The following is a 16,199-nucleotide window of genomic DNA, read 5'->3' as shown; positions in this document are numbered from 1 at the left end:
GGTTTTATAAAAAACGGCAAACAACTGCTAGAGAAGAAAGAAGAGACTCTTCCATGAAGCCTCCCCAGGCTGAGCAGAGCTCCAGGGTGTAGCTTGGGTGAGTCATCACCACCCATGCTGGGGTAAGCGGGATGCAGCTGCCTTTGAGTTTCCCACAATCCTCTGAGGAACTTCTCAGCCACATTTGTGGTAATATATTGTGTACCCTAATAAATTTGCCTGAAGATCAGAGATCAGAACAAGCTACTGGATTAAACATAGAAAGAAGCCAGGCAGTGGTGGCACACACCTTTAATCCTAGCACTCAGGAGGTAGAGATCCGTCTGGATCTCTGTGAGTTCAAAGCCACCCTGGACAACATGAGATTGATTGAGTCTAGGAGAGAAACAGAGCCGGACAGTAGTGGCACACACCTTTAATCCTAATACTTGGGAGTCACACACCTTAATCCCAGCACTTGAGATCTCATGCATTTGCTTGGAAAGCACACATGCCTTTAATGCCAGCACTAGGAAAGTTCAGACAAGAAATGATATAGGTGGCAGGAAAAGGTATATAAGGTGTAAGGAGACAGGAACTAAAGTCTTTCAGCTGAGGAAGGCTTTTCAGTCTGAGGAGTCCTAAAGGTAAAAGGTGGCTTGTTCCTTTGTCTCTCTGATCTTCAGGTAAATTTATTAGGGTACACAATATATCACCACATACATTCCTCTAAGCAACTCGAACAAAATCAAGCGTTCACTAAGCTAAACTTGGTTGGAATCATTTGTCTGTCACTTGTGCCCTGTCTGGACTGCACAGGATTTTGTTCATGTCTCCCTAGGAAGAATCACACAACGCTAAGGTCCAGAAAGGATAAGGACTTCGTCTAGAGAAAGAAACCAAAAAACTAGGAAGCGAATTTGGAGGACCTGTCTTCCTATGCTAGAGAGTCTTGTGTCAACTTGACACAAGCTAAAGTCATCCAAGAGGAGAGAACCTCAATTAAGAAAATGCCTCCATAAGATCAGGCTGTAGGGAAGCTTGTAAGGCATTTTCTTAATTAGTGATTGATGAGGGAGGGCACAGTCCATTGTGGGTGGTATGATCACTGGGCTGGTGGTCCTGAGTTCTATAAGAAAGCAGACTGAGTAAGCCATAGGGAGCAAGCCAGAAAGCAGCACCCCTCTGTGGCCTCTGCATCAGCTCCTGCCTTCAGGTTCCTGTCCTGTTTGAGTGCCTGTTCTGCCTGATTTCCTTCAATAATCAACTGCAATGTGGAAGCATAAGCCAAATATGCCCTTTCCTCCTCAATTTGCTTTTGGTTGTGGTATTTCATCCAGCATAGAAACCAAGACACTTGCCCACCAGTCTCATGCAATCCACACACAGATCTCTCCAGATCTACCGACTGGAAAGTCCTTGGCAAAGCATTGTCCTCAAAGAGGACACGGGGAGTGTCAGATGGAAGTTGCAAAGCTTGAGGGAGAAGCCACCACTGGTAGACATTCATTGCCTATGCCAGAGGATATGTAAATATTCAAGAAATTAAGTCACATGGCCACCATCAAAGCAAATACATTTCTCTCCTAGAGAAGAGGAAACATTTTGACTTATTTAAATCAAAAGGCTTATATTTCCGTAACAATCAAAACAAATTTATTCAGCAATTTAGCAACTATAGCCAAAGTTTTAGGTACTGAAAGAAGCACATTAAAGTAGTGTAATTCTCAAACAGCATGATGCAGCTGCTATTCATTCTATCCTTCATTTTATAACTCCCTCTCCGGTAACCGCACAACTCCGGGCTTACCAGAAGGTTTTCCGGTTTCAGATCCCGGTGGACGATCTTCTTGTCGTGCATGTGGACCAGGGCCTTACACAAGTCTGTGACCATGAGTGCGGCATCAGGCTCTGGAAACTTTACACTTTCTATGATGGCATCGAAAAGGTCCCCTCCCTGAACATACTCCATGATCAGGTAGATCTCCGCTTCGGTTTCATAGACCTCGTGCAGTTTCACGATGTTGGGGTGAGAGAGGCTCTGAATAATTAAAATCTCGCTGTCAACGATGTCCTCCTTGCCCTTTAGCTTGGACTTGTCAATAATCTTCATGGCGTAAGCCTGCTTGGTCTCGCGGTGCTTGCTCTCTTTCACGACGGCAAAGTTCCCGTCCCCAATGACCCGACCGATTTCATAGTGCTTCTCCACATCAGCTGAGATGATGCCCAGCGGCCGCAGCTTCCGGCCACTGGGCCGTTCCGGCTTGCTCTCTTCCAGCTTCGTCTTAGGCTCCTTTTCCAGCACCATTCTCCTTCCTCCTGACCCACCTGGCTTCTTCTCGTGGTCTGCTTCCTTCTCCTCCCCTCGGGTCCTGGGAAGCTGCGGGGGTTCGGCCTGGTGCTCTCTCAGGAGCCAGGTGCCATGCTTATTCCTGCATGTGTGCCGGGCGTCTTTCCTCGCATCCACTTCCTGTACAGCTGGTGGACCTTCCACGACGTCCTTCTGCGCCTTGGCTGCTCCTTGAGGGTGACTTTCCTGAGGTTCCGAGCCTCTGTTCTCTTTCTTGTCTGAGTTGTTGCTGGGTCTCCTCAGCTCCTGAGGGGGATTCCTGGGGCTGCTCCGATGGCTATCACCCTTCCATCCTTCCTCCCCATCCGCTGAGTTTGCCTCAGAAGCCCTCCTGCAGCTCTTGGTCCTCACCAGCTTCTCCGGATCCCACTTCTGACCCCTCCCCAGGTCTAGCTCACTGATGCCCAGAGGGCACCGCTCCCTCTGCAGGCCCAGCTGCAGCTCTCTTTCTCGCTTACACCTCTCACACCTGACGATCTCCCCCGAGGTCTTTTCGATCTCCACCCCCAGGTGCTTCTCTCCGCTGGCATGAGTCTCCTCCAGAGTGGCTTCCCTGGGTGTTGGCAGGGCACCAGGTTCTGCTTCCTGTTTCCCTCTTACCCACTTCTTCTGGGTCCTCACCTTGTCTTCCAAGGCCAGCTCTGTAGAGGTCTTGCCCTGATGCCTGGTGACTGTCCTGCTCCCCATAACCTCACTACAGCTTCCCACCTCTCCACAGCGGTGGCCTCCTTTCAGAAGCTTGCTGGGAGGTCTGCTTCTCAGCCTTGGGGAGGCGGCTCTGCTGTGTGGGGCCAAGGCAAGGGCCCGATTCTTGGGATACAGCTCCTCCATAGCCAACTGGATGCTCTTCAATGTTAGAGGCTCTTTGCCCATAGCTATGAAAGCATCCCCCTCCCTGAAGAAGTCAGACACACTCTTGACCTCCCTGCCCTTGAGGGTGAACAGCTTCCGCACACGGTCATTCCTCCACCGTGGAAAGCCCAAGGCTTCGGAAATGTCTGCTAGGAGCTGCTCAAAGGTCTGCACCGACCGCCTGTTGAGGAGCAGGGTGGCCTTGCGGAGGGGCTGCCCGCCCAGCTTCACCACCGTCACCACCCTGGGCTTCAGCGGGCTGTGCTCAGCACGGACTGAGTGAAGCCCACTTTGAGGATTGAACATGGGCATGACGGCACCACGTGGCCCCAGGACAGGTTTCTCCAGAGGTCCTCGCCCAGCAGGCAGCCAGGAGCTTTGCAGCTTTCGCTCAGAAATCTTCGAGCTTAAGCATTTTAGAGAATGGTCACCCGGGCCTCGGTGGCCTGCAACAGGAAAAAGACAAAGGAGGTTAGTCAAAGTGGGTTTAAGGAATCCTTTGGCCTTCATCAAACTTGACTGATAAAGGTGCTGGAAGTGTGACAGAGCAGCTGGCCAGCTCATGAGAGAACTGCTTCATGTCCCAGCCACAATATATTCGTGTGCATGTGTGTGTGTGTGGTGTGTCTGTGTGTGTTCTATATGTAAATGTGTTTGTATATATGTATATGTGTGTATATATATATGTATATGTGTGTTCTATATGTATATGTGTGTTTGTATATATGTATATGTGTGTATATATATATATGTATATGTGTGTTCTATATGTATATGTGTGTTTGTATATATGTATATGTGTGTATATATATTACTATTCTACTGTCACTGTTTAAGTATATAAAATGATCGACCTTTAAACATTATGTCTTAGCTTCAATCTCCTCCATGGAAGAACAGAAGCCTGGAACTGAGTCAGCAAAAGGCTGAGGCGGCTCTTTTGCAGAGACCTCCCCTGAGCCAGGCCACGCCTGGGACCTTCTGGAGTCATAATCTGGTCCATTGAACACAAATTAAAGCTCCAAACTATCTACCTAGGATGCAACATGAAGCTAAAACATTCCAGAACTTCAAGGGTCTCTGATCCTTCCCATCCTTTTACCCAGCTAGATTTTCATCTCCTACAGGGAAGGCAATTATGAGAAGAGGGTATGCCCAGGATTTCTATCCTGGAATGACCTCTAACTACATCTATAGACGTGGGCAAAGTATCTGCATTTCCATGTCCTTCATCTATGACAGTAGGAAGGATGACATTTCCTTCCCAGTTTTGTTAAGTAAATAGGAAAGTGATTATAGTTCATTTAACAAAATACTGACCTTATCAATACCTACTTTCCAATGTTAGTATCAGCTTTGTGTTATCATTTCATTCAATTTAGGTATAAGTCTGTGTGCACAGCTTTGCCTGGCATCATAAACAGGGCCGGGCCAAGGCAGTGGGGGAGAGGAGGGTTTAAAGCTCTAATTGAGAGTCTGCATAAAATGTTGCTGTAAAGATCTTGATTTCAATCCATATAAAGAAACCTCATTCTCTGAAAGATTTTTCCCCTCCTTATTTAAAATAAAATATATCTCAGTGTTACAAAGTGAAATTAACATGTACAATATACAAAGCCCTGGATTCTTTCCCAGTACAGTAACACAAGCTTATAACTGGGGATGCTGAATTAGGAAATTTCCATGAGACTGAGGCTAGAGCCTGAGTTCCAGACTAGCAGGCTACAAATGAGACCTTGTCTCAGATAAACAAGGTAGGCACAATAGCACACGCCTTCAATCATAGCACTCAGGAGTCAGAGGCAGGTGGATTTCTGTGAGTCTAAGACCAGCCTGGTCTACATAGTGAGACACTATCTGAAAAAAAAAAAAAAAAATGTGGTTAGAGAGATGGCTCCCTGGTTAAGAGTACTGGCTGCTCTTTCAGAAGATTCCAGGTGCTGGATTTCCAGAATCCCTATAGTGGCTCACAACATATCGTTCCAAAGGATCCAACATACATACCTCCTTGGCCACCAGGCATATACATGGTGTACATATTTTCATGCAGGAAAACACTCATGCACATAAAATAAAATAATAATAAAATTAGTTTTAAAAGGTTGAAAGCAGGGGCAGGAGAAATGGCCCAGTGATTAAGAGCACAAAGTGGTCTTGCAGAGGACCCAAGTTCAATTTCCAGCGCCCATATCAGGCAGTTCACAACCACCTGTGACTCTAGCTCCTGGGGATCCAGCTCCTTCTTCTGGCCTCTCAGCTAATGGCACTCATATTTGCACAAACCCACACACAAATATTTTAAAATAAAACAAAAATATTTTAAAAGTAACTATATTGTCCTAAGTTTCAAAGTGATTACCTGTAAATGTATTTCAATCCACCACAGCAGAAACCTCACTTGCGCAGGGATGGACAGCTTGGCCCACATGTCCACGCAGAACGTGTTTTGTTTTTTAATTATAACATACAATCTGTTCTGAGACAATTTCTATCTAGGCACATTGTCGATCAGATGAGAAAGTAATAGCTGGCACTGATCTTCCCACATGCCATGAAATTATGAGTGTGACAATCACAGTTACCGTGGAGGGATTTATTTACAGACATCTGTTATACTTCTCACAGTTACCCTGCCCCAGTTGTAGGCAGCAGAAACACTGATCTGAACTCCCTGTGTTGTGGACCTGAAGAAGGTTATGAGGGAGGTGACCATGAAATGCATGGGTATGCGTGAAAAGCATAAGAAGATAAGGTAACTTGTTTCCTCATGCTCTTCATATAGGGTAGGACCTTGATTCAGACTTATCAAACTCTTGGTACAGAGAACTGTTATCTCAGCCAATACCCCAGGTAAGGGCTTTCCCAAGTAGGAGTAGAGAAAGAATAAGGTAACCCAAAGGATAAAATATTGGCTAGGATTAGAAACCACCACTAGAAAGTCAGGAGGCAGATCAAATGCAATATGAGAAGAAAGAGGATCTAGAACTATTGAAAGACAGGAGTTAACTTGAGCCTTCAGCACTAAATGGGGTGGAGGCCCCTAGTAGAGAGTCCCAGGACCCTGCCATGGAGTTGGACAGTTGTCCATGTGGTCCTGAGGTTACCACAAATAAATGTAAAACTCAAGGTGGAGCAGAAAAATGTCAGAGAAATGGTCGGTCTCTACATGAGAGTATCAAGCCGAGGGATGATACAAGCCTGACTAGAACAGTATTGGAAGGTGGGAAAGTAGCAAGCTCTGAAGCAGCCCTGAGAAGCAAAATCCCCAGCCCTGCCTTCAAAATCCATGGGCTTTGCAAGAGAAGTGTCCTCTGTTCCATGGAGGAAGAGAAGCTGGGTCCTCAGAGGACAACCAGGCAGACACAAATCTGTAAACACACTGGCGAAGGTGGACATTCATCATGGAAGGAGGCTTAGAAAGACCCCAGAGAGGTCTTAGATGGTGCATCAGGGTGGTGTGAAGTGGAGCTCATGAAACAGGACCCACACTGGAGAGCAACGTAAGATAATGAAGATGTGGGCTCTAGCAGGACCTGCATCCTCAAGAGCCCAAACATCGGTCTTCTGATGGGCAGTTTGACCCCAAGGTACCCAGACCTGGGTGGAAGAGGGTAGCTGTACTTAGACGTTTCCAAAAGACTCTGCCCAAAGCTTTCATGGATCCCAGGAGGTTAGGAGAGTAGGCTGATGGCACCACATCTCTGAACCAAGAAGACAACCCAGTTTCCACAACAGAACATCAATTATGCCCAGTCCACTACCTAGACACCCAGATCACCGGAAGCAACATAGTCTAAAGGAAGACAGAGAACTCAGTCCTTCACCCTCCTGCAAACACTGGGGCCTACAGAGTTCCTGGCACAGCAAGGAACTGGGAGCCCCAGGGGAAATGCAGCTGTGTTACTGACTGTATTCATTTCTTTTCTTGTAGCTATGACAGAAGCGACTTGGGGGTGGCTGTTTATTTGGGCTCAGGGATATAATCCACCATGGAAGGAAAATCATAGAAGCAGGAGGGTGAGGAAGCTAGTTACATTTCATCCATAATCAGAAAGCAGAAAGAGATGAGGCTGATGTTTAATTGGCTCTTTGTTGTTGTTGTTGTTGTTGTTGTTTTTGGTTTTGGTTTTTTCCAGCCCAGGACTCCAGCCCATGGACTGGTGCCACCACAGTTCCCATGGATCGTCCCACCTCAATTAGCCTGATTTGGAAACTTCTTTGAGAACCCACTCATAGATTTGTCTCCTACGGGAGTCTAGACCCTTTCAAGTTGACAATCTAGATCAACCATTGCCACAAATAGCAGTGTCACTGTTTCGAGCATCAAGCATCATCACTGAACAGACCTAGTGAGTGGATTGAATCTGGAGGGAAAGAGTCTGTGATCAGACATTCGCCCTCCACCAGGAAAACCGCCAAGGAAGACGTGTAAAGGGCAACCAGGCAAGAGTGGCCCATTTGCTCCGAGTGTGAGAACACTTCACTTTGCAGCTGTAATATGGAATGTAGAGTCAGACGACTTCTGTTAAATTCTGAATCTACCCGAGTGTCATTAGCTGAGTGCATGCAGGCACATTCTATAATCCCTGTGAGTTTCAGTTTTTCTACCTGCCTGTCATTTTGTCATTTTGGGAGAGAAAATGCCTTCATCAAACTGGCCCATAGGCATGTCTGGGTGGCGCTTTCTTAATTGTTGACGGATGTGTGAGGGCCCAGACCACTGTGGAAGGTGCCACACTCCTGGGCAGATAGGCCTGGGCTGTATAAGAAAGCCAGCTAAATGTGAGCCTAGGAGCAAGCCAATAAGCAGCATTTCTCTGTGGTCCCTTCCTCTGCTCCTGTTTGCATTCCTGCCCTGACTTCCTTCAGTGACAGACTGTGATCAGGACATGTAAGCCAAATAAACCCTTTCCTCCCCAAGTTACTTTTGGTCATGGTGTGTATCATAGCAACAGATAGCAAAGCAGGACAGTGCCAAACAGCCACAATGTCTCATTCACACTGAGGGAGCTGGCGCCCTGCTCGGTCCAGAGGGGCTCTCCAATGGTGCTGGGTTTTCCACATTATGAAAGAAAATGTGTCCTGCAAGCTTAAGTTTCCCCCAGACCCACACAAATCTCAAAGTCAAAGAGAAGAGATGCTAAATATGATCCAGCAGGATAAATTTGCCATTCCTGTAGTAACTGAAAGAGATATCCAACAAACCTAGGTGCATAGGCCTTCTGGTAGGATAACTCAGCTTCCTGATCGCTGGCCCTAGGATGCTAGCGTCAAGAATGCCCAGTACCTAAACCAGCTTGCCATGGCATTATGCCCTGGGATTTGTTTGACTTCAAGACGCCATGTCTATTACTTGCCGCTGCCAATCAGGTGAGTTCCCACACCATGATTCCATGGTGACCAGCTCTGGGAATCACACTCACCCAGTTTCCTCTCTAATTATTTATCATTTCTTATAGTTAGGAGACCAGCTGCCAATCACCAAGTGTATAATCAAGACAAAAATAACAAAAGCCTAATATGTTTGCACTGTCTCTTATTTTTTTTTTATCACAAGGAGAGTTTACCTTTTCCTAGTCATTGTTTAGTCATAACCCACGTATATAATTCATACAAATGAAAACAAGCCATGCCTCTGATCAGTAGTACCTTCCAAGAAGCTATGGTAATCACTAGAAAAAGAAAGAGTAAGGACTGGAGAGATGGCTCAGTGATTAAGAGCACTGGCTGCTCTTGCAAAGGACCCAGGTCTGATTCCCAGTACCCATATGATGCCTCACAACCACCTGTAACTCCAGTCTCAGGGGGTCAAACAGTCTCTTCCAACACCAGGCACCTATGTGGTACACAGACATACATGCAGGCAAGACAACACACACATAAAACTTTATTTTTTTTTTAAAGAGGAGAATTACACCCAGTTGCTATAGGACATAAATAATACCTAATTGTTCCTGAAGCGTTTAGAAACTGTGTGTGTATTTTAAAATGGAAATTGGCTGGGCAGTGATAGCATATGCCTTTAATCCCAGCACTTGAGGAGGCAGAGGCAGGCAGATCTCTGTGAGTTCAAGGCCAGCCTGATCTACATGTGAAAACACAGAGAAATCCTGTCTTTAAAAAAAAAATGAAATTGGTGTTTTAAAATATCTTGTAACATCCAATAAAAAGTTACCATATCTAATAGAGCATTGTTAACTTGCTCTCCCTAACAGGGAAATTCCCTTAAAATACTTTCCCTGTGATTGGCCTTTCAGTTCTTGGTGATTTCCCCCAGATTAATCACTGCAGCCTCCAGATTCAGTGCTGAGATTATTCGCTTGGGAGGCAGAGATGGGGGGGACTGGAGGAAATTTTCCCTTTCCATGAGTTGTTTGTTCTGGCCCTTTTCCAGACACCATTTGGGAACAAACTCACTCTGCTCACTTGTGGATATGCAATCAGGAAAACCTCTGTGAAGTCACATTTGATAATGCAAGCATCCCAAAGAGAGTTTTCTACATGAATTTCAAACTGGAACAGGGCGTCACAGTAAGCTGTGGAAATGCTCCTGTTCTGTGCATCGGGAACCCAGCCAACATCCAAATGATGGAAAGTGGGAACACCAACTAAGAAAACAAAAGTGCCATGTTGCTTTTCATACAGCATCATCACTGTATGATACGCCAAGCTCTCCCAAACGTTGCCACCATCGATCGTTACCGCCTTTATGACATTGACTGAGACACCCAGAGGGAGATGAAATTTGTTTCTCTACTATTACCTTAGAAGTGCCTCTACTTTGCATTGGTTTTAGCTGCTGACCCACTAGTCACCATTTCCCTCAGTGCCTCCCAGCACAGAGGCACAGCACCTGACTGGCTCTCTTTGAGTAGCACCTGCCAGTCCTTAGTCTATCCTGCCTGACTGTTGGCAGATACATTTTCCTAAGCTGTTCATGACAGCCACAGGAGAACTGCTGTGACTTGGTATCACCTCCAGTGTTCCTAGGCTCCTTCTTTAAAGACAGTGTCTCATGTAGCTCAGACTAGTTTCAAGCTCCCTATGTAGCTAAAGATGTTCTTGAAGCCCTCGATCCTCCTGCCTCTACCTCCTGAGTGCTGGGATTACTAAAGATGTGTGCCACCATGCCTGGCTTCTGGACTATCTCTAAGTGAGTACACCTTTCCTCACTTTGAAGGTCTATCCCTGAAACCTTTCAAAACTCCTGTCCTTTCTCACTCTCTCAGTTGGTCCCCACTTCCCACATATCACACTTCCACTTACATCTCTGCCACACTTATTGTCTTAAAATCCTCACACCCTTGCAGCCAGAAAGCAGGAGGTCCCAGAACCTCAGGATACATCCTAAAGACATCCCAGGAGGAAAAAAACAAAAACAAAAACAAACAAACAAACAAACAAAAACAACTCTAGATAGAAAGAAAGAAAGAAAGAAAGAAAGAAAGAAAGAAAGAAAGAAAGAAAAATGGAGGCACCCAGACTGTGAGATCTCCCCTCCTTTACCTACTGTCTCCCTGAGTACCTATATTAATATTTAAGCCAGCAGCTTGCTGGTTAATTTCCAATTTGCTGCATTCTGTAGTCCAGGCCTTCCTGAATGCCAGAGTACACAGAAACCACCTAAAGCTTGTTAAACATACACTGGTGTCCAGTCAGTCTTCTGGGAATGAGTTCCAAAATTTGCATTTCTCATAATCGATGTTACTGGTGTCTGCCCCACACTCTGAGTAGCAAAGATATAGAGTCAAAATCCAGGGTCTCCTAGGAGTGTTGCTTGTCTGCAAGTGTTTAATTTTATAGTGAGAAACTGGTGATATTATCAAAACATGCCACCAAGAACAGTAACATGGGACATCCAGCTTGATTACCTTCTACAGGAAACAGCAAACAGGCCCAGACTTGAGTGTACACCTTTATTGGCACTAGTTGCCACAAGAGCAGGAAGGAAGACATTTTTGTGCACAGGCTCCTGAGATCCTGGGAAGAGATATCAGGCTCTATGTCTGAAGAGGGAACAGAAATTGGGGTGTAGCTATGCTGGTAGGGTACTAGCACTCATGAAGCCCTGAGTTCTGTCCCCAGAACTGCATAAGCCGGATGTGGGGTATACATCTGGAATACCAGTACTTGGGAAATGGAGGCAGGAGAATCCCAAGTTTAGACATCCTCTCATACACAGCAAGTTAAGGACAGCTAGAGACCCTGACTCAGACAAGAGAGGTGGGGGCAGCATGGTGCCGGTGCTTATCCAAGTATGTTCACCAATCCTACAAAGTTGGTTCAAGAACCTCAGAGCTACAGGGAGAATGGAAGGGGGAAGGGGCTAAATTTCCAAAGCTTGCATGAGCTCGGACCCCAGGTGACCAGGTCGATGTGGCCCCTGCCTGCCACCCTGTACGGGCCCAGCAGAAGCTGTGGAAAGAAGGCTACAGGAGAGCAGCAGAGGGAGGAGTCAGAAGTTGCATAGTAACAGGGGGAGGAGCCACAGTATATCTAAGTGATTCAATGCTCTGCCAACTGAGGTTGCAGGTGGAGGGCCTGTGTGAGCAGAAGGCTGCTGGGACTCAGCACACTGGGCATTACTATTAACATGGCCCCATTTGCTCCCAGAGCTGGCAGTAATGGTGACCCTTCTCTCTGGCTCCCTATCCTCCAGATGGGCATTCCAGCCATTGCCTGGCATGGACTCCCCAGCTCCTCTTTCCTCTCACTGGTTCTGAAGTAGCCTGACTCTACCTGAATAGCCTCCTTGCCAGCGTTCTCCATGCCAATCCACCCCGTCCCTCACATCGTTTTTCTCTAGGACACTTGAGGAGGCTGGCCTGCTTTGAACCTCCAGGGGCTCTCTCTGGGGACAGCTGGTCTTTCTTTCCTACCTCTGGGTTTAATGTTTCCTCCCAGTTCGCTTACAACTGCATCCCCAAGGCTCCACCACCCACTCCGTGAATTCCCAAAAGGGTGCAGTTTCCAGGCCCAGCTGAGTCTTTCTTTGACCTGAATTGTTAAACCTAACTCCAACAGAGGAGATTCTCAGTAGCTTTGCTTTGGGCTGTGTGCTACATAAGGAAGGCTTTTGGGTAGGCCCTTTCAGAAGCACTCACCCACCTTATGCCCACTTCTCCTCCAGCCACCCAGACACTAAGAGTCCACCACTGGCTTGTTCCAACTCGTTACTCCAGGCTGCCCAGGCCAGTGTCGGACAGCACTGCAAACACACGGGGCTGGAGGAAGAGTTAACACACCCTCTCCCTGTTAGGTTTAAAGGTAAGATGGACCCCACAGATTCCTGTGTTTGAATAATTTGGCCCCCGGAGAGATGCTGTTTGGGAAAGCTGCAGAACCTTTAGGAGTTGGACCCCACCGGAGGAACTGGGCCCTTGAGAGGTCCTGTCCTCCCTCCATGTTCTGCTGAGATATGAGCAAGTGCCTGGCCCACGCCCGAGCCGTTGGCCATCACGCCTTCCCTGTCACAGTGGATTGTTTCTGCTCAAACCGTGAGCCAACCGAAACTTTGCTTCCCCAAGTTGCTTTCTGTCAGATGTTTGATGCTGTCAACAAGAAAGGAAGAAGGACATGTGCTATAAGTGAGGCTGCAGAAGACACCAGGAAGGCAAACACCCCGGGCTGGGCTGTGAGTCAGTGGGCCGTTGGCTCCATAGCAGAGCACCTGCCCATACATATGCCCATGGAGTCCATGCACAGCACTGCCTTTGTTTTTCAAGACAGAGTTTCTCTGTGTGGCCCTGGCTGTCCTGGAACTCACTCCATAGACTAGGCTGTTCTCAAATTCAGAGATCTACCTGCCACCACTGCCCAGCTACATTTTTTTTAGCACCAACTCACATGCCTTTGTTTACTCACTTTTGTATCCTCGCAGTTCTGTTTGGATGGGTTAGATGGGTATAAAGACACCTGAACCATCAGTCAGTACCTGACCTGGGACTGACCCATTTGTCGTGTGCATCTGAACAGGCAGAAGACTGTCACTGGACAGGACAGAAGAGTGACACGGCCTGCAGATTCTTTAAACAGTCACTTTTTTTAGAGTAGACTGTGGTGGTGTACACCTGTAATCCCAGTACTCAGGATATTGGAGCGGGGGGATTGCTATGAGTTGGAGGCCAGTCTGAACTACACAGTGAGTTCCATCCCTTGCCCCCCAAAGATCCTCTTTTAAGTGACATTGACTTCCTAGTAAGACCACCTCAGTGAACCCAGAAGAAACTAAACAGTGAGCACTTAAAATAATCTTAAGAGGGATATTTCAAAATATATAGCTTTGGGGGATGGAAAGATTGCTCAGTGGTTAAGAACATTTAGTGGTCTTGAAGAGGACCAAAATTCAGATCAAGCACCCACAGCTGCTGCTCACTAACACTAACTCCAGTTCCAGGGGATCCAGCACCCTCCTCTGGCCTCTACCTACAGAGACCTGCATATGCCTGTAGCCCCACACATACATATAATTTAAAAATAGATATAATATATAATTAAAAAATAAATATTTTTAAGTTACAGATTGTATTCATATTCATGAGAAATGGTACATTTGGGAAATAGTAGGGTTGGCTGTAAAATAAATCATAGGTAAATGTTTTGAATGATTTTGTGCCAATAAATAACACAAATGAAATGTATTAATTCCATGGAAGACAAATATTACCTGACTTCACTGTGCTGTTATCTGAGTCTTGGGTACACCTGACTGACAAAGATACTTCTCATAAATATTCAATAACATGGTGGCTTATATGATCCACTTGACTTTCTGGTAAAAATTCCTAAGAACAGCTTATATTGGAATAGAAATCCTTTGTAAACAAAAGTAAAGTCACAAATCCAGTCTCAGGAGGACTGTGTTGGGTGCAAATGCTGTCTGAATATAAATATTTGTGTATGATGACATCTATCAATATAATCAAGCAACCCTTGATAGCTGCAGAGTTAGCAATCACCACACAGGTCCACAGCGGCACTAAAACAATTCTTCCTGGATCCTGAGTGGTTTTGAATGAGAGTTCTGGTGCACTGAGGTTGTCCTTTGTAACCACAACATTAAAGCAAACTTTCAGGGTCTGTGGAGAAAATGGAACAGACACAAGACTCTGCAGGGGTATCAACACCTCAGCAACACAGCTGGAGCCCAGCTTTGCCCTAGTTGTGAAGCCAGCCGGCATCCCACTGGGCAAAACACAGTCACACCGTGTTCCCAGAGCTGGTGATAAACAGGTGAGCTTCCCCATGTCCCTGCAGACAGAATGTTCTAAAAAAGAAATTCTAAAGTGGATGAAGAGTCCAAACAAAGGAGAATGTTGGCACAAATCAGACCTAAGGTGCAAACATTTCTTCCACCTAGGGATTCAGATGAGGTTTGGTTTTCTTCACACTTGAAGAAGAAAAGGGCTGGTGGACACTCGCCACAGCAGCGGGTATCCACAGAGCTCAGGCAGCCATTCCAGTACCCACTCAAGAGTACTAGGGAGGCCAGGAGAGCATCACGGGTGCTGGCAGAGTCCAGCATCCTCCCTCTGTGGCTCACCCTGTGAAGACGGGAGCAAGGTGCCAGCCATAGGCTCTGGTGTGTGCAGCAAGCACTCAGCACATGTAACCACAGTGCCACTAAGGCTGCTCCACTGCAAGAAGATCAGCTCCCCCACAGAGCCCACCCCATTTTCTGGGGGCATTAAACACAGATGGCCTTGGCCCCTCCAGTTGCTCCTTACGGTTCTGGCTTCCCTGGGGAGTGATGGCTAAGTTTCTGTGGGAGACCTTTCAATACTGTCTCTTGCCATGTGGCAGAAAGAAAGAAAGAAAGAAAGAAAGAAAGAAAGAAAGAAAGAAAGAAAGAAAGAAAGAAAAAGAGAGAGGGGAGGGGGAAAGGGAGGGAGGGAGGAAGGGAAAGAAAGAGAGAGAAAGTAAAGAAAGAAAGAAAGAAAGAAAGAAAGAAAGAAAGAAAGAAAGAAAAAGAGAGAGGGGAGGGGGAAAGGGAGGGAGGGAGGAAGGGAAAGAAAGAGAGAGAAAGTAAAGAAAGAAAGAAAGAAAGAAAGAAAGAAAGAAAGAAAGAAAGAAAGAAAGAAAGAAAGAAAGAGAAACATGGCTTTCAAGAGCGGTGTCTACTAAATAAATGGATTTGCTGATTCCAAGCATGCCAAGCTATTGCCAGGACTGAGGTAGGCTAGCAGTGAATGGGCATTATATGAGGGAAGCTATAGGTGACACTAATGAAAACAGCCTGTAGCCTGAGTCTGTAACCATCAGAATGTACCAGGCAAGCACATCGACCATATAACCATGTACATGGGGTTTTCTATCATTTTGTCCCAACTCTCTCTCTCTCACTCTCCCCTCCCCATTTCCCTCTCCCATCCCTCCTCTTCTTTCTCCTCCTCCTTTTGAGACAGGGTCTCCCTGTGTAGTTCTGGCTATTCTGGATCTTGCTTTGTAGACCAGGCTAACTTCAAACTCAGAGAGATCATCCTGCCTCAGCCTCCTGAGTGCTGGGATTAAAGAGGTGGCCACAAGGCCAGGTGGTGGCAGCGCCCACCTTTAATCCCAGCACTTGGGAGGTAGAGCCAGGCAGATCTCTGAGTTTGAGGCCAGCCTGGTCTACAGAACAAGATCCAGGACAGTCTCCAAAGCTACACAAAAAAACCCTGTCTCGGGAGGGAAAAAAAAAGATGTGGGCCACCATGCCCAGCTACTCTGGCCCACATTTTATCTAAAACTTCTCAATCAGCTTCGTGCAAGTCCATCATGCCTCTGGCTGGTGACACCCCCTATCCCCAGGCAGGCAGCTGTCTCTAACCACTGCTCTTGCTATGTTGGCACCGAGGGCCCAACGGTGCCCAGTTTTACCTTGCATCGCCATCTGCTGCCTAAACCTGCTCCATTCACCCATGAATCCCACACACTCATTTACACCAGGCCTGATCAGTGACGAGTGACAGAGAGGCAGGCACTGTGACCGCACAAGGAAGCTACCCAAAATGAAGTCCTAGGTGTCAGGCATGCACTG

General features: G+C 46.7%; 1 protein-coding gene across 1 annotated transcript in view; it reads right to left on the bottom strand.

Annotated features, from left to right (window-relative positions):
• Dclk3 (doublecortin like kinase 3) overlaps positions 1 to 16,199 on the bottom strand; it is a 53,942-nt gene that overhangs the window by 24,040 nt on the left and 13,703 nt on the right. Inside the window, exon 2 of the mRNA XM_036192998.1 lies at positions 1,790 to 3,627. Within this exon, the coding sequence (XP_036048891.1) occupies positions 1,790 to 3,627 (1,838 nt within the window). The remainder of the gene's footprint in view (positions 1 to 1,789; positions 3,628 to 16,199) is intronic.

Source organism: Onychomys torridus, chromosome 7, assembly GCF_903995425.1.
Source record: "Onychomys torridus chromosome 7, mOncTor1.1, whole genome shotgun sequence".
NCBI lineage: Eukaryota > Metazoa > Chordata > Mammalia > Rodentia > Cricetidae > Onychomys > Onychomys torridus.
This window is presented reverse-complemented; position numbering and strand designations above follow the sequence as displayed.